Source organism: Girardinichthys multiradiatus, chromosome 7, assembly GCF_021462225.1.
Source record: "Girardinichthys multiradiatus isolate DD_20200921_A chromosome 7, DD_fGirMul_XY1, whole genome shotgun sequence".
NCBI lineage: Eukaryota > Metazoa > Chordata > Actinopteri > Cyprinodontiformes > Goodeidae > Girardinichthys > Girardinichthys multiradiatus.
In genome coordinates this window covers 18,628,337-18,649,604 of record NC_061800.1, presented here as the reverse complement: position 1 = coordinate 18,649,604, position 21,268 = coordinate 18,628,337, and the positions used below count along the sequence as shown (strand labels likewise).

The 21,268-nt window shown below is 40.7% G+C and overlaps 1 protein-coding gene across 11 annotated transcripts in view; it reads left to right on the top strand.

The window, feature by feature from the left end:
* mycbp2 (MYC binding protein 2) overlaps nucleotides 1-21,268 on the top strand; it is a 79,771-nt gene that overhangs the window by 33,244 nt on the left and 25,259 nt on the right. For 5 of the 11 annotated variants that reach the window (XM_047369726.1, XM_047369727.1, XM_047369725.1 and 2 more), the window contains 28 exons: nucleotides 98-189; nucleotides 320-454; nucleotides 557-640; nucleotides 897-993; nucleotides 1,077-1,269; nucleotides 1,907-2,181; nucleotides 2,272-2,493; nucleotides 5,630-5,821; nucleotides 7,742-7,948; nucleotides 8,059-8,196; nucleotides 8,303-8,481; nucleotides 8,560-8,702; nucleotides 8,812-8,912; nucleotides 9,003-9,221; nucleotides 9,314-9,536; nucleotides 11,179-11,297; nucleotides 11,792-11,879; nucleotides 11,988-12,037; nucleotides 12,140-12,312; nucleotides 12,664-12,808; nucleotides 12,920-13,126; nucleotides 13,697-13,752; nucleotides 13,828-13,943; nucleotides 14,074-14,171; nucleotides 15,033-15,149; nucleotides 15,622-15,762; nucleotides 19,511-19,735; nucleotides 20,622-20,754. In XM_047369726.1, the coding sequence (XP_047225682.1) occupies nucleotides 98-189; nucleotides 320-454; nucleotides 557-640; nucleotides 897-993; nucleotides 1,077-1,269; nucleotides 1,907-2,181; nucleotides 2,272-2,493; nucleotides 5,630-5,821; nucleotides 7,742-7,948; nucleotides 8,059-8,196; nucleotides 8,303-8,481; nucleotides 8,560-8,702; nucleotides 8,812-8,912; nucleotides 9,003-9,221; nucleotides 9,314-9,536; nucleotides 11,179-11,297; nucleotides 11,792-11,879; nucleotides 11,988-12,037; nucleotides 12,140-12,312; nucleotides 12,664-12,808; nucleotides 12,920-13,126; nucleotides 13,697-13,752; nucleotides 13,828-13,943; nucleotides 14,074-14,171; nucleotides 15,033-15,149; nucleotides 15,622-15,762; nucleotides 19,511-19,735; nucleotides 20,622-20,754 (4,168 nt within the window). The remainder of the gene's footprint in view (nucleotides 1-97; nucleotides 190-319; nucleotides 455-556; nucleotides 641-896; nucleotides 994-1,076; nucleotides 1,270-1,906; nucleotides 2,182-2,271; nucleotides 2,494-5,629; nucleotides 5,822-7,741; nucleotides 7,949-8,058; nucleotides 8,197-8,302; nucleotides 8,482-8,559; nucleotides 8,703-8,811; nucleotides 8,913-9,002; nucleotides 9,222-9,313; nucleotides 9,537-11,178; nucleotides 11,298-11,791; nucleotides 11,880-11,987; nucleotides 12,038-12,139; nucleotides 12,313-12,663; nucleotides 12,809-12,919; nucleotides 13,127-13,696; nucleotides 13,753-13,827; nucleotides 13,944-14,073; nucleotides 14,172-15,032; nucleotides 15,150-15,621; nucleotides 15,763-19,510; nucleotides 19,736-20,621; nucleotides 20,755-21,268) is intronic. The other 6 variants (XM_047369737.1, XM_047369734.1, XM_047369728.1 and 3 more) reach the window with 5 other exon arrangements.

The following is a 21,268-nucleotide window of genomic DNA, read 5'->3' as shown; positions in this document are numbered from 1 at the left end:
ATTTATTGACTTAATTAGATCTGCTTGTATATTTACTGAAATTTGCTGAAATCCAGTAAGAGCTGATCAAATTGAGACTCTTTTCTCAAATGTGTAGCTTTTCGAGCTGGGACCCGACGGAGGCGACCATGAGACTGATGGTGATCTGCTCGCTGAGACTGATGTTCTGGCTTATGACTGTGCAGCCAGGTACAGCGGGTGTTTCATCATTTTGTCTGAAAAAAGATGTTCTTTATGTCCTTGCTGGTGTTTTTGTAAAGAAATGATGTGATCTACTTTCTTGCTTGCCTTTTTTTTTTGATGGTCCTTTTGTTTACAGGGAGAAATATGCCATGATGTTCGATGAGCCGGTGCTGCTGCAGCTCGGCTGGTGGTACGTGGCGTGGGCCAGGGTTTCTGGTCCCAGCAGTGACTGCGGTTCCCATGGACAGGCAACCATCACAACTGATGATGGGTAAGACTTTGCTTGCAACCAAACTAATAAATATATTTTATCCTCATGTGTTCCTCTGTCGGATTTATTGTTAGATATAATTTTAAATCTGTCTTTTTTTAGTGTGGTCTTTCAATTTAAAAGCTCTAAGAAATCCAACAATGGTACAGATGTTAATGCGGGTCAGATACCTCAGCTGCTTTACAGGCAAGTAAAGCTCTCTGCATTCTGTGGTTTAAGTATTACAGCGCCTTGCAAAAGTACCCATTGCCTTTGAATTTTTCCACATTTTGTCCCGTTTTAACCACAAACATTTCATTGAGGTTTAAAAATGAATAAATAATAATAATAAATAATGTGCGATGTTACTTCCCTGCCACACACAGTTTGGGTTTCGTCATTTGCAAGGCTCTGGATCTGTCTCTAGGTTTGCTGGGTAAATAATTTTGATGTTTAACATTAGGCTTCCTTCCAATGATGGCAACGCCTCTAAAGGAAAACAGCAGACCAGCGAACCAGTTCATATCCTGAAACGGTCATTTGCTCGTACGGTGTCTGTGGTGAGTATTTTTGTTTGTGTTTTGGTATTGGTTGTGTTTTGTGTTGTTGTTTTTCCTGTGTTTGACTGTAACTTTGCTTGTAGGAGTGTTTTGAGTCTCTGCTGAGTGTTCTTCACTGGAGCTGGACCACATTGGTGTTGGGAGTTGAGGAGCTTCGAGGGCTGAAGGGTTTCCAATACACAGCCACACTGCTGGACCTGGAACGGCTCCGCTTTGTTGGGACGTGCTGCCTCCGCCTGCTCAGGGTCTACATCTGTGAGATATTCCCCATTGCAGGTAGGAACGCCTGCATAGTCTGAGAAAATGTGAAATTTGATAAAAGTATTTTCCAGGTCTAGATAAAGAAAATAAAGTCCAGAAAATTATTTGTTTTTCCACATTTCATTCCCTATTTCCATGTATCTATTCTTCTGTTTCTGTGTTCCTTCATCTGTCCATCCCTCCTCTCTAGTTTTTGTAAAGTCCATGTTTAGGGTGAAAAAATATGGAAATTGCTTGCTTAGATAATTTTCCGATTCCAAAATAGAAAATAAAACCATTTTTGTATTTAGACATCTGTAATCTCAAACACCAGATGTGAAAAAAATTAAAATTTTGTGTGGAATTTTGAAATGGAAAAATCACAGCAATGCTGCATTTTTAAAGACTGATCACTGAGGAGCATGTCTGCCATAAGCTTATCATTAACTTTTGCACTTATAAAAAAAGCCGATACTTATTGAATTGTTTTGACATGAAAAATGCTTAATACTCAATCTTTGGAATGCAGGATGTTAAATCTTTACCATTTATCTGCAACAAAGAAATCAATTAAGTTAGTTTTCCTCTACACAGTTATTCTTAGAGAAAGACCAAAAAAAAAGCATCAGGATGGTTATTACAAGAATACAAATGTTCTTTTCTTTGTTTGTAGCCAGCACCAAAGCTGTGGTGGAGGAGTCGAGCAAGCTGGCAGAGTGTGTGGGAAAGACGCGCAGCCTGCTGAAGAAGATCCTGTCAGAAGGCATGGATAACTGCCTGACTAAACTGGATAATGACCCTCAGGGCTACCTGTCTCAGCCTCTTACCTTGCTGGAAGCTGTGCTGCAGGAGTGCCACAACACATTCACTGCTTGCTTTCACTCGTTCTACCCAACTCCAGCTCTGCAGTGGGCCTGTCTTTGTGATCTGCTCAACTGTCTAGACCAGGTAGGATGACTTCGTTCTTCCAGGCTGTAGCTATAATTACCTTCAAATTAAAAGGAAATAATAATAATCCTTGTTCTCCTTGTAATTCAGGACATCGCTGAGGCCAATTTTCGCACTTCCAGCAGCCGTCTGCTGGCAGCTGTAATGTCAGCTCTTTGTAACACTTCAGTCAAACTGACATCCATCTTGCCTATTGCATATGATGGAGAGGTGCTGCTGCGTTCACTGGTGAAACAAGTCAGCACGGAGAATGACTCTGCCCTGGCTCATCGCTTCCCCCTGCTGGTGGCCCATATGGAGAAACTCAGCCATGTAGGTTTTCACCTGTGTCACTCCGTGTTAGTGCCTCTGGACTTGGTACTTAGCAAATCCTTTTTAAATTAGCTTAGAGCTGCATTTCATCAAATCTGTTATCAGGGTTCCTACACAGCCTGGAAGTATGGGATTTGCTTTTATCATTTTCAGATTTTGGGTAAGTATAGGAAGAAGAAAACCAATTGTGGAAAAAGGTTTAAGTTTCAATATTTTATTCTTAATTCATAATCTAAAAAATATCTTATGTTATTTTTTTAAGGTTGAATTTAATTTAAGTGACATATTTTAGTTTTGATTTGGCAAATTGCAGATCGAGGTTTGTCTTTCACTGTTTTTAAAGGTATTGATAGGGAACCCACTGATGCTCTTTCTAAATTGATCTAAAGACATTTCACCCCCTTTTGGGCTTAAAGCCCATCTTAGATCAGGGTGTTCAACTGAACTAGTGGATCCTTCACTGAGTCTGGTTTAGATCAATCCAACTTAATTTTTATAACACAAAGTGCTTTATAAGATGGGACTGGGTTTCTGGTCCAAGCAGTGAACGCCCGATCCCCACGAGTCTTAAACCTTGTTTAAGTGACTGACAGTAGACCCTGATCAGCAACCTCAGAGCTCTGGCAGAAGACTGGGGCAAGAAGTTTAAAATGAAACCTAAAATTAACTGGTAGCTGGAGACGTAAAGCTAAGATGGGAGTAATGTGAGCTCTCCTCCTTATCTTGGTTAAGTGTCTTGCTGCAGCATTCTGCACCGTCTGAATCCGATGCACAGCAGATTTGTTAAAACAGGTAAAAAGTCTATTACAATAATCCACCAGAGATTAAAGAAAAGCATGTAAAACTATTTTTAATTCACATCTAGACACCATAGATTTGAGCTTAGCAATATTTCTTAAACAATTGAAATAATTTTGAGCTTATATCTTGGAATGGTTATTAAGAGACATACAACTATCAAAAATCACACCCAGATTCCTGAGATTAGACTGAACAGAGAATCTCAGGAAACTGATGTGATTCTGATTTCAGGATTTTTTTCATCAGGTGCCAAAATAAATGATTCTATTTTGTTAGTATTCAGCTGTCAGCAATTTATATTTAACCATTTTTTTTTATCTCTACCAAGCAATCACTTAGACTTAATAGCTTTAAAAATTCAAAAGGTTCAAAAGGACAGTATAACTGTATGTCATCAGCATAAAAAAGATAAGAAACATGTTTAAAACAGAGGATGATCTGGCCTAATGGAGTAATATACACTGCTCAAAAAAATAAAGGGAACACTTAAACAACAATATAACTCCAAGTAAATCAAAATTTAGTGAAATCAAACTGTCTACTTAGGAAGCAACACTGATTGACAATCAATTTCACATGTTGTTGTTCAAATGAAATAGACAACAGGGGGAAATCTTTGGTGATTATCAAGACACACTCAATAAAGGAGTGGTTCTGCAGGTGGGGACCACAGACCACTTCTCAGTATCTATGCTTTCTGGCTGATGTTTTGGTCACTTTTGAATGTTGGTGGTGCTTTCACACTCGTGGTAGCATGAGACGGACTCTACAACCCACACAAGTGGCTCAGGTAGTGCAGCTCATCCAGGATGGCACATCAATGTGAGCTGTGGCAAGGTTTGCTGTTTCTGTCATCGTAGTGTCCAGAGCCTGGAGGCACTACCAGGAGACAGGCCAGTAAACCAGGAGACGTGGAGAAGGCCGTAGGAGGGCAACAACCCAGCAGCAGGGCCGCTACCTCCGCCTTTGTGCAAGGAGGAACAGGAGGAGCACTGCCAGAGCCCTACAAAATGACCTCCAGCAGGTCACAAATGTGCATGTGTCTGCACAAACAGTTAGAAACCGACTCCATGAGGATGGTATGAGGGCCCGACGTCCACAAATGGGGGTTGTGCTCACAGCCCAACACCGTGCAGGACACTTGGCATTTGCCAGAGAACACCAGGATTGGCAAATTCGCCACTGGCACCCTGTGATCTTCACAGATGAAAGCAGGTTCACACTGAGCACATGTGAGAGATGTGACAGAGTCTGGAGACACCGTGGAGAGCGATCTGCTGCCTGCAACATCCTTCAGCATGACCGGTTTGACAGTGGGTCAGTAATGGTGTGTGGTGGCATTTCTTTGGAGGACCACATGGTCCTCCATGTGCTCACCAGAGGTAACCTGACTGCCATTACGTACCGAGATGAGATCCTCAGACCCCTTGTGAGACCATATTCTCGTGCGGTTGGCCCTGGGTTCCTCCTAATGCAGGACAATGCTAGACCTCATGTGGCTGGAGTGTGTCAGCAGTTCCTACAAGATGAAGACATTGAAGCTATGGACTGGCCCGCCCGTTCCCCAGACCTGAATCCGATTGAGCACATCTGGGACATCATGTCTCGCTCCATCCACCAACGTCACGTTGCACCACAGACTGTCCAGGAGTTGATGGATTCTTTAGTCCAGGTCTGGGAGGAGATCCCTCAGGAGACCATCCACCGTCTCATCAGGAGCATGTCCAGGTGTTGTAGGGAGGTCATACAGGCATGTGGAGGCCACACACAATACTGAGCCTCATTTTGACTTGTTTTAAGGACATTACATCAAAGTTGGATCAGCCTGTAGTGTGTTTTTCCACTTTAATTTTGTGTGTGGCTCCAAATCCAGGCCTCCATTGGTTAATAAATTTGATTTCCATTGATGATTTTTGTCTGATTTTGTTGTCAGCACATTCAACTTTGTACAGAACAAAGTATTCAATGAGAATATTTCATTCATTCAGATCTAGGATGTGTTATTTGAGTGTTCCCTTTATTATTTTTGAGCAGTGTACATTGAAAACAGGAACCTATCCATTTTATACTTTCACAAGTGTTATATGGTCACAGATTTAAATTTTCTGTACTACTAAATCTGAAGCCAACATGAGCATCATATTGTTTCATGATTTTAGAGATATATAAATAATATAGAACATAATGAAAACTAACCAGAAAATTCACATTAGAGTCTAGAAAAGTCATTGCATTTGAAATTACATGGCATTTTCAAATGGAAAACCAGTTGTGTCGTAACTCTATTATATGAGAATTAAAAATATTTCATATGTAATGTTGCTTAATGTTTTAGACTGAGGAGAACCTGATGGGCATGACCAGTTTCCGGGAGGTACTGGAGAAGATGCTGGTGATCGTGGTGCTGCCGGTGAGGAAAACTTTAAGGAAGGAAGTCGAGCTGTTCTCCCCTCACTTGGTTTCCAATACCTGCGGGCTGCTGGCCTCCATCGTCTCTGAACTCACTGCTTCCGCCATGGGCTCTGAGGTAGCTTCACAGACACTTCACTGAGAGCTGCACGACACAAACATCAGGATTGTTCATCAGGCCTCATCATCAGGAGTGTTTTAAAAGTAGAAACACAAAAGCAACCTTTAGTGTCCGATGTAAATTTGGTCTTGGTTGTTTATGTTTTGTACATTTTCACATTTCTGTTCCTTTATCAAACAACTTCGATCTCCATCCTTAGAGGTGCATTAAAATCCTCATTTAATCATTTGTGACACCCAGATTTTTTCTTCCCTCCATTTGTTTAACCGTCTTTTGCCATTTGATTTCATTTAAACTGTCAGCAAACTAGCTTAGTGACAGAGACAGACGCTGTGTCCATCCTGTTTCTTAAAAGCGGTAACAATCTGAAGGAGGGGGACATTCTGGTGTCCTTTATGCTATGCTGAGTCATTAGGTAAGAGTGGCCAAATGTTTGTCAGCCTTCCTCGCATGTACGCTCCCTGTTATTATTATCATCATCGGTTGCTGTTGCCATAGTAACGCTACTTGACAGCAGCAGACCCCCCTCCGCTCCAGCACTGTTTTTCTCCTCTCTCTGTTGTCAGGGAAGCAACTTTTTTCTCCTTAGATTAGGTCTCTCAGCTGTTGTGTCTGGCCCTTTTGCTCTAATCAGGGTGGAATAAATAGTCACTTTGTTTTTCAAAATCCATAGAAGAAAACGTATATTTAAATTCACATGGTTTTCTTTCATTAAACCTCTGGAATAAAGATTTGCTAAGATTAGAGATTTGTTGTCGGTTTCCGATCTCAATCATTGTAAAGGTCCGACCTGCTAAAACCAGTTTTTAGCCAAATCCATTTTCTCTGTAATTAACTGTAATTAAGAGCATTCACAACATTCCTTTTTCTCCTTTCTGCCATAGACGACCATTAATTACTTATTTTAGCAGCACGGAGATTTCACTCTTTGTGTGTATGAGAGAAGAGTCGCTGTGAAATATTATTGTACTGTTATCCTGTAACAGGCAAAAAATTATTTAGTTGATATTTTTAACTCTTTTAGCATCTTATATTCGCAATTGGCAAATATAAGATGCATTAATAACTGTAAACAACGGTACTCATGCGAGAATGTAGACCAGTGGTGTCCAGTCTTCTTGCCACATGGGTCAGAATCATCAAGCTGAAACTACTCAAGGGTCACAAAAATTCTAATATTTTAAAAATGTCTTTATTTTTCTTTGACTCTGCGTTTTATGAAAACATGTCAATAAAACATTTTTTACTTTGCTGTTGTCTTCTGATCCAAACAAGACAACTGTTTCATTGTGAAGTTAGGCTGGTACATTTTTTTAATGAGGTACCACCTCATAAATGTTTTTTTTTTTTATCCAATACTCATTTAAAAATTCTCATTGAAATACAGTGTAAATAAGGATATGCCCGTGAAGATTCTCATTCACCCATGGTATAGGTGAAAAGTGGACATGGTTGGTTTTTAAACATTTGTTTTATGTAAATAGGGACGCACAATATATTGGCATTACCGTCTGTACCGGCTGATGTCATTTTTTCAACATATCAGCATCAGTCCCATAAGTAAAACGATATTAAAAGCCAATGTTTGTTTCCATTTTGTTGCTGTTTGTGTTTCGGGGAGGGAGAAAAGCAAGGTGATCAAGGTGAGTGGTGAGGTTGTTTTTGCACTGTGTCAAAAAGGTAGAGAAATGTAGATAATATCGGATATCGGCCCAAAATTTTCATATCTGTTCATCCATAGATTTATTTTGTATTTATTTATTTATTTGTTTAATATTTTATATAATCCATGTCGCTTATTATACCGTGTTGCCATGCTATGGGCTTTGCTGCTAATTTGTCATTAAGCCTAAACTTCGGTGTTTTTTTATATTGATATATTTGGGTACATCTCTTACTATGTGCTTGTTTTATTAGGTTGATGGGCTAAATTCGCTCCACTCTGTGAAGGCATCTCCAAACCGCTTCACCAAAACAAGCCAAGGGCGCAGCTGGAACACAGGCAACGGTTCCCCAGATGCCATCTGTCTGACAGTGGACAAGCCAGGTGTTGTGCTGGTAGGGGTCTGCGTCTACGGAGGGGGGGGCATCCATGAGTATGAGCTGGAGGTGCTGGCTGATGACGTAAGTGCTCATAAATCTTTTCAACCTAGATTAGCTTTCATAACTCATTTTTGTTGCTTGGCAAGTTTTCAAAAAAGATTTTTTCCAACATTGGTTTGCGTGTCCTTCAGGCGCAGACGGAACACCCGGGCGACTCAGCACATTCTCACAGGTGGACGTCTTTAGAGCTGGTGAAGGGCACCTACAGCACTGATGACTCTCCCAGTGATATTTCAGAGATTCGCCTGGACAAGGCGGTGCCACTAAAGGTATTTGATCATCCTAAAACTGCTTTCTGTCAAGATGCAAAGATCTGCATCTGTTTTCTAACTCCTAGCAGTGATTTACTCTTAAAGTGCAAACTGTTTTCTGTAGGAAGGGGTGAAATATGCAGTTCGGTTACGAAACTACGGCAGCAGGACAGCCAATGGGGATGGAGGGATGACAACAGTGCAGTGCTCAGACGGTGTTTCCTTCACCTTCAGCACCTGCAGCTTGAGTAGCAATGGAACCAATCAGACCAGGGGTCAGATCCCACAGATTCTCTACTACAGGTAAACACAGACCCAGCCTTTGCTTATATATAGTTTACAACTCTTAAAAATATGTAACCCATGTTTTTTTTACTGAAGGAGTGAGTACGATGGGGACCTCCAGTCTCAGCTACTCAGCAAAGCCAATGAGGAGGACAAGAACTGCAGCAGAGCTCTGTCTGTGGTCAGTGCTGTGGTCAGAGCTGCGAAGGACCTCCTCCACAGGGCATTTGCAGTTGATGGTAAGTGCAGCAATATTCTAAAAGAAATGTTCATTTTAGGAGAAACTATTGTGCCAAAGATAAATGCATTCAGCTTTTTTCAGGTTAGTTCATCCTTTCTTCTTTCCAGCTGATGATATTCCAGAGCTTTTAAGTTCTTCCAGCCTCTTCTCCATGCTGCTGCCGCTGATTCTGGCCTATGTTGGACCTGTTGCTGCATCCGTGCCAAAGGTAGAACCTACAACGTCCTTTCTTCAGCACTTAAAGATTTTTCACTGGCGTTGTCATCATGAGACATAATGTCTCCTGTATTTCTTGCAGGCTGCTGTTGAGGTCTTTGGACTAGTTCAAGAACTGCTTCCTGCTGTTTCTGCCCTCAACCAAAAATACGCCCCACCCTCCTTTAACCCCAACCAGTCCACTGACAGCACCACCGGGAACCAGCCTGAGCTAGGCCTGTCTGCTTGCACCACTTCAAACCATTATTCAGTGATTGAGAGTGACCACCCTTACAAACAAGCTGGTGTCACACAATATAGGGTACTGCGCCTTTAACCATACCCATTGTAAATCTTTAAAACAAAGAAGTGACATTCTAAATCATCGTTTATTTCCGTACCATCTGCTCACAGGTGTCCTTCCCAGACTGCGTTCGGTGGACCACCATTGAGTTTGATCCCCAGTGTGGGACTGCACAGCCAGAGGACGCCCTTCGACTGCTCATCCCCAGCCGCACGCTCCACCTTTCAAACCTGGGTGGGAAATCTTTGATCCACGACACCATCAACACCTGGACTGAACTCAGGAAGTTCTCAGGCTCCACCGGCTGGCCGACCACCGTGCTGGTTCTTCCAGGTGAGGCAGTCACACCTGGGAAACACCTGGGAAGAGCAAAAGTTCGTAAATAGGCTTCATACATAGTCTAAAAACGTCTGGGAGTTGACTAAAATATTTTTCCAGGTCTGGATGAGAATATATGAGAATTGAAATATGTTTGTTTCCAGATTTGATTTTGTTTTTCATTGTCTAAATGTCGTCTTTCCTCCATCCTTCCTTTCTTTCTTTCTTTCTTTCTTTCTTTCTTTCTTTCTTTCTTTCTTCTATTCTTATGTCCTTTCTCCCGTCCTCACTCTCTCAAGTTCTTCTTCTTCCCTTCCTCTGTGCCTTGTGCCCTTACTTTTATCCCTCTTTCCTTCCTTCCTTCCTTCCTTCTTAACTACTTTTTCCTTCCCTGGGATTTTCTTTCCTTGAATCCTTATTTCTTCCCATTCTTGTGTCCTTCCTTACTCTCGTTCATTTCCTATGTTTTCTCCCTTTATTCCTCAGTTCTATTCGTGATTCTTTCCTGTCTTGTCTTCCTTCCATTCCATATGTTTTATATTTTAAAATGAGCCTAAACAACTGAGAAGTCTGATAAAGTCTGGAATTTTTATATGAAAAAACATTAGAAAACCTGAATTAAGCTTCATGCAGTATCACATTTACAGTAAGGCCTAAAATGATACAAGATATACTGTAGATGATTAAAAGAATGTTATTTATATTTTAATAAGTAACTTGAAAAGTCTTGAAGAAAATATTCTTAAAAACAGTTTTTTTTATTTTCTTTTTAAATTTTTTCTGATAACAGACGTCAACATAAACACATAAACAGGGAGAGGGAGTTAAAGAACGCTCTACAGAAACTCAGAGCCGCAACAGTGTTGCCATCTATGAATATAACATTTTCTTAAATATTATTTTTATTGGGAATTTACATAGAAACCTTTCATACATTGGTGTGCTCTCAGCACAATAAAGATTGCACCCATGTATATGCATACAAGTTGCACTTCATTAGTCCAAGATTGTGTCGGTTCCGTTTCGTAACAGAACAGATATGGTCTGAACAGATCAGATCAAACATCAAGTAACAGAACAATCAAACCAACATCCAAACCACAAGCTCTCAGACAAAAATAAAATCCAGTAATGAATATAACTGTTTTATTAGTCATCATCCTACAAGGTTAAATAAAGAGTGGACACAGAGTGTTGTGTTACTGCTTTGTCAAAACGAATCTAACAAGACAGCAACATTTAGTCTCAGGTCTGTGTGACACTGCTGAGGTCCTACTTCAGGAGGATTGCTACAATCCTGATGTGGAGCTTTAAAGAAAATCCAGAAAAAGTCAACTATGTAGTGACCTGAAGTTTCAGAATGGATGGGCCGGAAGGTCATAGGAGAAAGAAAGCCCTCATGCTTAATTAGGGCTGTTTAATCAGAGAAATAACGTCAGCATTTTGCACAATAAAAGGTAGTATGATAATGAAACACTTTCACAATAAATACAGTAATTTAGTAATGAAAATTAACATATTATTTATTTAAATTTTTTCAGTTATCAGCCTGTGAGTGTTTCATTCTGCTGTAAATGAGATCATCATCCAACTTTTGTTACAGGCCGAGCTAATCTTGGCTATCATTTTTAATTCTTTAATGCTTCTCTTCTTTCAGGAAATGAAGTTCTCTTTTCACTGGAAACAGCCTCAGATTATGTGAAAGACGAAAAAGCTTCCTTCTACGGCTTTAAGTGTGTGGCCATTGGATACGAATTTAATCCAGGTCTCGATGAGGTAAGGACATTTTTCTAGTTTCACCAACAAAGTTTTAAAGGGTGGTCCTGTAAAATGACACAGTAGGACGCCATGTTGCTGAAACTATGATATAAAATTGACGGTGGTAGAAAACACAGTGAACATCTCTACATTCTATATGTTTTCTCACCTGTTTATTATGTCCTGGATTCATCACTTATATACAGTATTTGCACAGCTGTGATCCAAACCCCCCACATTGGCAATCTTGTCGGTTTGTTTTGGTTTGTTTCTTTAAAAACAGCCTCACATGCTGCTGTTATTCCATAAGATCAACCAATTTAGATTCATTTCTTAGAAAATTCTGTTTTCATTTTGTTCTCTACACTCTTCACCCAACATGTGCTACAGGCTGGTCCACTGTATGTCTGGCCACTGGTTGGGTGTTCTGGCTTGTTGCCATATTGTACTCCGTGATACCTTGTGTTAAAGATGAAGCTGAACTTTCAAACCAATTATTTTTGGACTTCCAGGGTATAATCCAACTAGAAAAAGAGTTGGCGTTCCTGGGCAGCGTGTGTGCTGCAGCTTTAATGAAGAAAGATTTGGCCCTCCCTATTGGTATGAAAAACAGAGCAAAAAGGATTTTTCTGAATTCCCTTATGATTGTGTTAATAAATCTTTCTGTTTTTATCGTTTGAAGTATCAATCGTGTTTTTAATATTGTAGGTAATGAGTTGGAGGAAGATCTTGAGATTCTCGAAGAAGCCTCCCTTCAGGTATGTTACCTTTAAAATAATCCTGAGGTGTATAAAATATTCTTGTTAGATGAAGTATACATTTCTTCAGCCCTCATATTGGTTTCTACCTGCTTTTCCCAGGTGTGTAAAACCCACTCAGGGATTCTGGGGAAAGGTCTGGCCCTCTCTCACTCTCCTACAATACTTGAGGCCCTTGAGGGCACTCTACCTCTGCACATCCAAACAAATGAGCACTCTTTTCTCGAGGACTTTATCACCTGTGTACCGAACTCAAGTGGCGGTCGACTAGCCAGGTGTGTAACTGCGCTTTGATGCAGACAAATCAACTCAGTTTATTGTCATTTCACTGTATGCTAACTGGCATACAACAAAATGAGACATGCTAGAGTGAGAATAGATAGATAATTGAAAACTCTGAAGAATATATAAAATAATAGCCCTGTTTATGTAGAAGCTCCAAAGCAGATGCTTCACAGAGGGTAGGAAGACTCTACATTTTCAGCTTCCCTCACTATAAGCTGCAGGGCAAAAATCACCTCCTGAGAGCAAAATAAAAATCTGATTTGTTTAAAAGTTGAAAATGTTTTTATTTAATTCTAATTGAGTTCCTGTTACTTATTCTTTCTAACCTTTTTGTGTTCCAGATGGCTGCAGCCAGACTCTTATGCAGATCCTCAAAAGACCGCTCTGATCCTGAACAAAGATGATATACGCTGTGGATGGCCAGCTACCGTGGTCGTACAGACTAAAGACCAGTATGGGGATGTGGTGCATGTTCCTAACATGAAGGTTAGGAAATCGACTTCCTCCTTTCAATGAAATTTGAATTTTAATGTCTTACAAACCTTTGAAGTTGAGTTGTACAGTTACACTCGCTGCCATTGTCCACTTCATCTGTAGGTGGAGGTAAAGGCTGTTCCAGTTTCCCAGAAAAAGTCGGTTCAAACGGATAACATGAAGAAACTGCAGAGGCTTCCTGGAAGCTCCTCTCCTTCGTCGTCCGGCCCTGACCTCACCTTTGGAGGTCTGCCAATGCCTAAGCTGGAAGCCACCTATGAGCCTGTGATAGTGAAAGAAGCTCGATACATTGCCATTACTATGATGAAGGTCAGCAGGACTCGCTCACTTCCTCCATTTATTTTGTGTCATTTAATAAGAAAGTTTTGGATTTTCTGAAAGAGGGATCTATTTGCTTATTCAGTTTGGTGAGGTACCATGTGTACATTTTTCTCACACTGTTGTGTAAAGAAAAAATGAAAGTGAGAATTATTTAGTCCATCAGGTGAACACCAATATATTAAAAACTATTTCAAAATGAGGCAAGGTGTGCAACGTGGATATATAAAGCTTATTCTTTACTGTGAATGTTTTCTCATTTTCGCATTTAAATAGAAACACAGCGGATCTCGAGTCACCAATCTTTTAAAGCTCACACCTGTAGATACAGAATTCAGTCAATTCTGATTTGATTTCATATTAGCCATAAATGTTGCAACTATCAAAAAGATAAAGCAAGGATTTCTTGAATACAGCCCAGAGTTATTGAGCCGAGGTTAGGGGACAGAGGTATTCACAAATCAAAATTCCGACTGATTGATCAGTGACGGTCGGGTAAAATCACCCGATTCCTGTCCCAAGAACTTTTACCTTCAAACTCACATTCTACATTTCTTTTAGGCATATGAAAGCTACTCTTTTGAAGAGCTGCGTTTTGCTTCCCCCACTCCAAAGAGGTAAGCAGTAGTGTGAAAACCCCTAACACATATTCCACTGAGATTCAGCCCTCTAACTGATTCCTCCCACAACAGACCCAGTGAAAATATGCTCATCCGCGCTAACACCGACGGGACCTACAGTGCCAACTGGACTCCTGGAGCTGTTGGCCTCTATACAATCCATGTCACCATCGATGGCATTGAAATAGGTATTTCCCCCACCACTACCACCACATGGTGTAACTCAGTGCAGATACTGTGAACACTCGGATTAACGTCCGTTCAGTGTGTTGTATCAGTGATGCCCTGCACCTGAGTTCTAAATCTTTTCTATCTAAGATGCTGGGTTGGAGGTAGAAGTCAAAGACCCTCCAAAAGGGATGATACCACCTGGAACTCAGATGGTAAAACAGAAGGCTGAACCTCAGCCTAGCAAGGTGAGTTTTATCTTTCTTTCTTGTTAACATAAACACACAAATAAAATATATTTAGAGATGTATGGAGTCAACATTCACCAATTTGGTACAACTGGGGGCGTGCCTATCTCCAGGCGGTTATCTCTTGGAAGGGGAGACCTTGGACCGGCCAGATCATCACAGGGCAGCTCGAAGACACACAGGACAAACAACCATGCACACACACACTCACACCTAAGGGCAATCTAGAGTTACCAATGAAATTACAGTCATGTTTTTGTACTGTGGGAAGAAAACGGTGTACCCAGAGAAAACCCACGCATGCACAGGGAGAACATGCAAAATTCATGCAGAAACCATAATTGTTGTCCATAATGAAGGCCTGACACTGAGAGTTTGGTTGTTGTTGGTACTGAGGGATAAGAGACCTTTTAAGCACACTGACTGCTGCCTTAACCTTTGCTTTTTTATTTATGTAATACTGTTCATGCAGTCATAGTCAAAAAGTTTACCTTTAAGAATCTTTATTCAGCTGCTGTGATGCAGTTTGATTTCATCATCATTTTGTGAAACTTTTGATACATTTTCTTAAAATCAAAATGGGGAAACAAGCAACAATGTGTGCTGTTCAGTTCTGTTAGAAAAGAACAAGCTTTGGAACTTGTGTTCCAAAAAAGCGAGTTTCGAGAAGCACCAATTTGTCCAATTTAGCCGTGATGATGCATATGATGCAAAGCAGGCTCTGTATGGATGATCGCATGTTAACTTCCACCGTCAGTGCCTCCTTTGTCATTTCTTTCCTTCTGATGCACCTCTTGTTAATTTCTTTCTATTCTTTGCTTTCGCTGATCACGATCTCCATCTCCCTTCTGACTCTATCAGGTCCGCAAATTTGTGTCCAAGGACAGCGCAGGCCTGCGTGTCCGTAGTCACCCTTCCTTGCAGAGTGAACAGATAGGCATAGTGCACGTCAATGGCACCATCACTTTTATTGACGAGGTAACGCAATGAAGACCAACAAGACTATAGATATATAAGCTGGACTTCTCTAACCCAGGCTTTTCTGTAAATCAAGAAATTCAGAATAGAAAATGTCAAGTTTCTGTAATTTTTGGTATATTAAACAAAATCCTTTCTCTGTAGTAATTACTGCCTTATAACTTTGATGTTCTCCCTTTAAGTTGCTTCATTTCATCTTGCAAGACACTCTGAGGCCGCATGAAAGACTTTGGTACCTTTTGTATTACTTCAGAAGAAGAGATGCATTGCATCTTAAATAAATTCACTATCCGTCTATGTGTTCTAGAGCCATTTTCAGCAGATTTCCCTCATTTGCTTGTTTTAACAGTAATAACTTTCCTGCTGCCTCAGAGATGTCAGATGTTTGTAATCTGGGTGATTCCCCTTCTGTTTCCTTTAGTAACAAGCCGGCATGGCTGTGCTCTGCTCTGTTGCTTGTTTTCCCCCTTAGATCCACAATGATGATGGAATATGGCTCAGGCTCAATGATGAAACAGTAAAGAAGTATGTTCCCAACATGAATGGTTACACAGAAGCCTGGTGCCTCTCTTTTAATCAGCACCTGGGCAGGAACCTACTGGTCCCAGCTGACGTAAGTAGAAGGCGGCCTGCTGAGTAGTTTCACCCAGTCTGATAATGACAGGCTCATGCACTGTTGACCCACCCTACACATCCCTGTAGCATGGTAACTGATCGGGTCAAAGGGGAGCTGTTGGGGCATTTCTGTGCATGATGCAGTGTCCTCTAAAGTTATTCATACCTCTTGAACTTTGTGTCAAGTTACAACCCTAGACGTCAATGTATTTCATGAGATTTTATGTGATAGACCAACATAAGGTAGTTCATAAATGTTCTGTTGAATAATAAGGACTCATTGTCTTCACCACTTTTCAGAAATAAAAATCCAAAAAGTGTGGCGGCCTTTTCCCCTCAGCCTCCTGGAGTCAGTATTGTGTAAAACCAGTTTTTACTTCACAGCTTCTAGCCATTTGGGTAGAGTCTTCTATGTCTCTAACAGCTTCACAGATCTACAAAGATTAAAATCTTTGCCTATTCTCCTTTGCAAACGACCTAAATCTCAGACTGGATGGAGAGTGTCTGGGAATATCAGCTTTCCAGTCTAGCCATGGGTTCTCAGTTGTGTTTAAGTTTGGACTTTAATTGGGCCATAGATTGTCGGCTGTGTTGTCCATAAAGGCCAAATCTCCCACCTGAGCTGTGGATTACCGCAGCAGGTGGACAGCCATGTCTTGCCATATACTTCTCATCTTCAGATGGTAGAGTGAACTGTGCTCAGTGAGATGTTGAAATCTTGGCATGTTGTTTTCTAACCTAAACCTGCCTGAACCCTTTCCACATCTTCATCTCTGACCTGTCTGCTGTGTTGAGTGAGCTAAACTACAAACACATTAAATGACAGTCATTCACTTCACAGTTACCCGCTACTTTGTGTTGGTCACTCACATACAGTCCCCCAAAAATACATTGACTTTAGTGGTTGTAACGTGACAAAATGTGAAAAGCTTCAAGAAGAATAAAGACTTGCACAAGGAACAGTAGAACTGAGAAAGATCACCGTATGAAACTTTCATTAACACACTGCAAAGAAAAAGCTCTGTGCATGTGTTAACTCATGTCTCATTCTGTGTTTAGCTGAACACCTTAAATGAACACATGATTTGTAGAATCCACGCTGTTTTGTGCATTAAGAATCCCAATGCAGCGACCGACTAGAGGAAAAAGAGAAAGGAACTGTTACATTGTGTGGTGCAGGTTTATCCTGTACTGAAGGGTGTTTGTTTAGTCAGTGCATCCGACTTGCAGCTTGCAAATTGTCTTAAGCAAGGGTCTGTTCTATTTTTTTTTTTTTTTTGCCTAAGAAGTATGCAAAGAAAGAATATGAGTATTGCATAAAATTGCTAACATACAGCGATGGTGGTTTTCTGCTATGAAATAATCATCGGTCCACAAAAGAATCTGTGTAACTCCAACTCCTCCTCTGCATTGGGAGGCTTTAGTTGGTAGGAGGCTTTAATGTGAGGTCTCTGTCTGAACAGCATGGCACACTACTTCATCCAAGTGGGGAATTTTTTTGGAAGTCTCTTATTTATCTATATTTTATTGCCTTTATGGGGAAATGAAAACTAAAGTGTTTGGAGGGAACTTTTATGTTATTAAGCGTGTTAACACTTTGGGCCTTTTTATTGGTGATCTGCATCATCCAACCATAATCAGGCCAAATCTAACCTATGTTCTTTATTTCTTCAAATAAGTCTCTTGGTGGGGTTAAACCAGAAGGGCTCAAGTCCTGTCTATGTTTTTTCTTCCAAAAAAATACAAAAGCCACCTCCCCTTCTGAATTTCCTTCCTTCACGGGTCGTCTACTGTTTCTTGACTCTCATGATTTGCTCAGAATGTTTTTAACGCAAGCCAAGGAGTCAGGGATATCGCCTTTTTGTCATGGAGCCCCTTAACTATATTCCCACCACAGGTGAGTTGTATGAATCGGGAATAAATAGTTTGACATCTGCCTGTCTATTCCACATGTCGCGTGTTAAATCCCTTGTGAGTCAGACGTCAAAGTATATTTGCATGGTTGTCTGAACACTGATACTGTGACATTTCAGCCCAGTGCTGCCCCTGTAGATGACTGCATTTTTCACATTTGGAAATTCCACATAGTTGCTTCACAGGGTTGGTAGTTGCATGGGTTTCAGGTACTGCTGTCTTGTCTGTTGCATGAGATCTTGTGATATGAAAACATAGTATCCATGTTGTTCAGAGCATGGCTCCCTTAAAACTGTATAAAAATATGTGTGCCTTCGGCTTTAGTTGAGTTTAATTATTTATATAAAATATTTCAGTGTTTAAACAAATTCTTGATTTCTTGTGTGAGTTCAGAGAACTTTGAAGAGTGAAGCATTAGCTCTTTTCGAGTGATGGAACCAAAAACATCTGATTTTACTATATTTTTGTTGTGGGTTGATCATTTCTTTGTTTTAAGGTCATGGCTTACTGATTGTCTTTTTGTGATGAAAAAGTATTGACATTTATTCACCTTTTGTTACATTACAACCACTAAATGAAATTTCTTTTATTAAGATTTTATGTGACAGACTGATGCAAAGTATTGTATATTTGTTAGGTGGAATGGAAATTATACATGGTTTTAAGCTGCTGTTACAGCTCCAAGTCTTTTGGGATGTCTCTTGCTGCTTTGCACATCTAGAGACTGAGATTTTTCCTCCTTTGCAAAACAGGTAAAGCTCTGTCAGATTAGTTTTCAAGTGTCTGCAGATTCTTAGTTTGATTTAGGTCTTGGCATTGATTGGGTCCTCTAGCTCCATAGGTTGCATAGCTCCATAAACTTTAACATCTACTCTGACCAGTTTCCCTGTTGAAAAGCTACCCCATAGCATGATGCGGCCTCCACCATGTTTTACCATTGGGATGGTGTTTTCAGGGTGATGTGCAGTGTGAGTTTTCCATGACATGTGGCATTTTGCATGCAGTTTTGGTCTCACCTGACAAGGGCATCCTCTTCCACATGTTTGATGTGTCCCCTTTATGGCTTTTGGTAACAGGACTTTTTTATGACTTTTTTTCAGCAGTGGCTTTCTTCTTGCCAAGTACAAGAAGTGCACAACTAGGGGAAGACAGTTTTTCCCACGTGAGCTGTGGATCTCTGCAGCTCCTTCAAAGTTGCCATGGGCCTCTTGGCTGCTTCTCTGATTAATCTCCTCCCTGCACAGCCTCAGTCGGTTTATGATTTTTTTGGTGTTGCTCCATACTCTTTTTACTGTATGGGTTGGTCTGTGTTATTTGAGATGTTTATAACCTAACTCTGCTTTAAAGTTCTTCACTATATTTTATCTGACATTTCGTGTGTTTCTTGGTCTTTGTTATGCTGTTGGCTCGCTGATATTCTAGGGCTACAAGATATCAGAAAGATAACGTGATTGCGATACTGTTGCTGAAAATTTACTTTTATGATTAAAACCAAATTTTTCTGACCCTTTTCTTTCTTTACCTTTACACAACGTCCCAACTGCTTTCTGTGAACTTTAGTTTGTATATCAGATGTGGGCATTTAGGGCAGTTAGACTCCATTCTCAGGCCTTCATGTTGCCTCTTTACTGCCACTTCACAATCGTGTGCTTCTTGGTGTTGGTCTTTTATATAAAAGTCCAACAAATTACATTGAAGTCTGTGGTTGTAACACAACAAAACGTAAAAGGTTAGTTTGAACACCAAATAGTTGTGCCAATCTTAAGGGGGTCTTTAAATCTTTTCGGCCCTTTTTGTTGCTGTGTTTTAATCCATGCTTTTACCTCTTGCAGGAGGTCAGGGGCCAGTTGGAGGAGAACGTAAAGGAGGTGAGCAGCTGCCCTTCCCACGAGGCTCCCATTCGGGTGCAGAACAGGGCAGGGCAGGGCGGCGGCCCGGGGCTTTATAAGGTAGTGAAGACCGGCCCCTCTGGTCACAACATCAGAAGCTGTCCAAACCTTAGGGGTATCCCTATTGGAATGTTAGTACTTGGCAACAAAGTCAAGGCCATAGGCGAGGTACGCACTCATCCCCAAATAATACAATGTGTTTTTGTGGCTGCAGCTCAATAATTTAGTCTGTTTAAATCACCAATACAGCCTTACAATATGACTTTACTTTCAAAGCTGTTCTCAGTTGCTTCTGGGCATGGGGTTTGCTCTCTGCCTTTGCACTTTCTGAGATCTTATCAGCTTCCGTGGCTGCAGTACTTAACACCTGACTAATCGTAGCATATGTGTACATTTACGGTGATCTCAGGGTGTCAAATTCAGCTGCCTTGACACCTATCGATAAAAACCTTATCAAATTCAAGAACCTTTCTGTACCATGACTTCACTTTTCTTGCTCTTATACCTGCTCTGTAAGTTTGCTTGAAACACCTCGGTTCCCTTTGATCTGTTGATGTGGAGCCTCCTTTCGTTTTGTTTATGACCTGTCCTTGGCTGTTGTGGTGTGTCATGCTGTTCAGTAGATTTCTGAGACTGCAGTTAAATGCCCTGTGCGGATCTGCGAGATGCTGCATACATATACTAATAATTCCATCTGTGTATGTTTTTCCACAACAATAATTTCCAGGGCGTTGAGAAAACACAACCTCATGCATTTACCTTTCAATAAAACACCTCTTTCTTAGAGTAAGTTGTTTTTCAATTGATTTAATCACGGTTTTGTCCTGCAGTATGTGCTAATGAAGTCATTTTCATGTAAATTTCTGCTACGAATACTGTTCCTCTGAGATGACCCGAGTGCTTGCATGTCATTGATCTTCTATAGCTGAGATTGGGTCTTGGTTTTGTGTGTGCTGTAATAAACTGGATTCCGAGTGGGTGAATATTGGAATGGATCAGAATGGCTTGGAATGATGTGTAGGAGTACGAATTAAAAGCGTTGTTTGTGTATCAGGTTGCAAACTCAGAGGGAACCTGGGTGCAGCTGGACAAGAACAGTGTAGTGGAGTTCTGTGAGAGTGATGAAGGGGAGGCTTGGTCGTTGGCCAGAGATCGTGGTGGAAACCAGTACCTTCGTCATGATGATGGTAAGTTTAACTTGGTCTTTGTGTTTAGTTGTAACTCAAAGCATCTCTGACATTTTTTGGCGCCCCTGATTTGTAAAAACTCTTAGCTGATGAATGAAAATACAACCATTAATTTGAGTACGTTTACGCAGTGGTGGCACTTTTATTTCAGCCCATAACAATTCCTCACAAAGTATTTTTTTTACTCATGCTTATTTTATTTAAATTTGATGTGAGTGTAGAAATGCTTTAATTAGTAATCCACGATTTTCTGACACCCCTGGGTACAAAAAGGCTGCATGAGGACCCATGTTTATCTTGCTGCCATTCGCACTGTGCAGAATAGTGAAGAAGGTCAAAGGTGGCTCAACCTCAGTGTTGTCATCTAGTCTCCAACACAACCATTAGTTGCCATTTACATGTCAACCGTTTATTTGGCAGGCATCCTGTCGTTGCAAACTTAATCATGTGGAGTTTGTTAAATGCTATGGCAACAAATACTTCAGGTGGGTCTGGCATGAAACAATGGATGAAA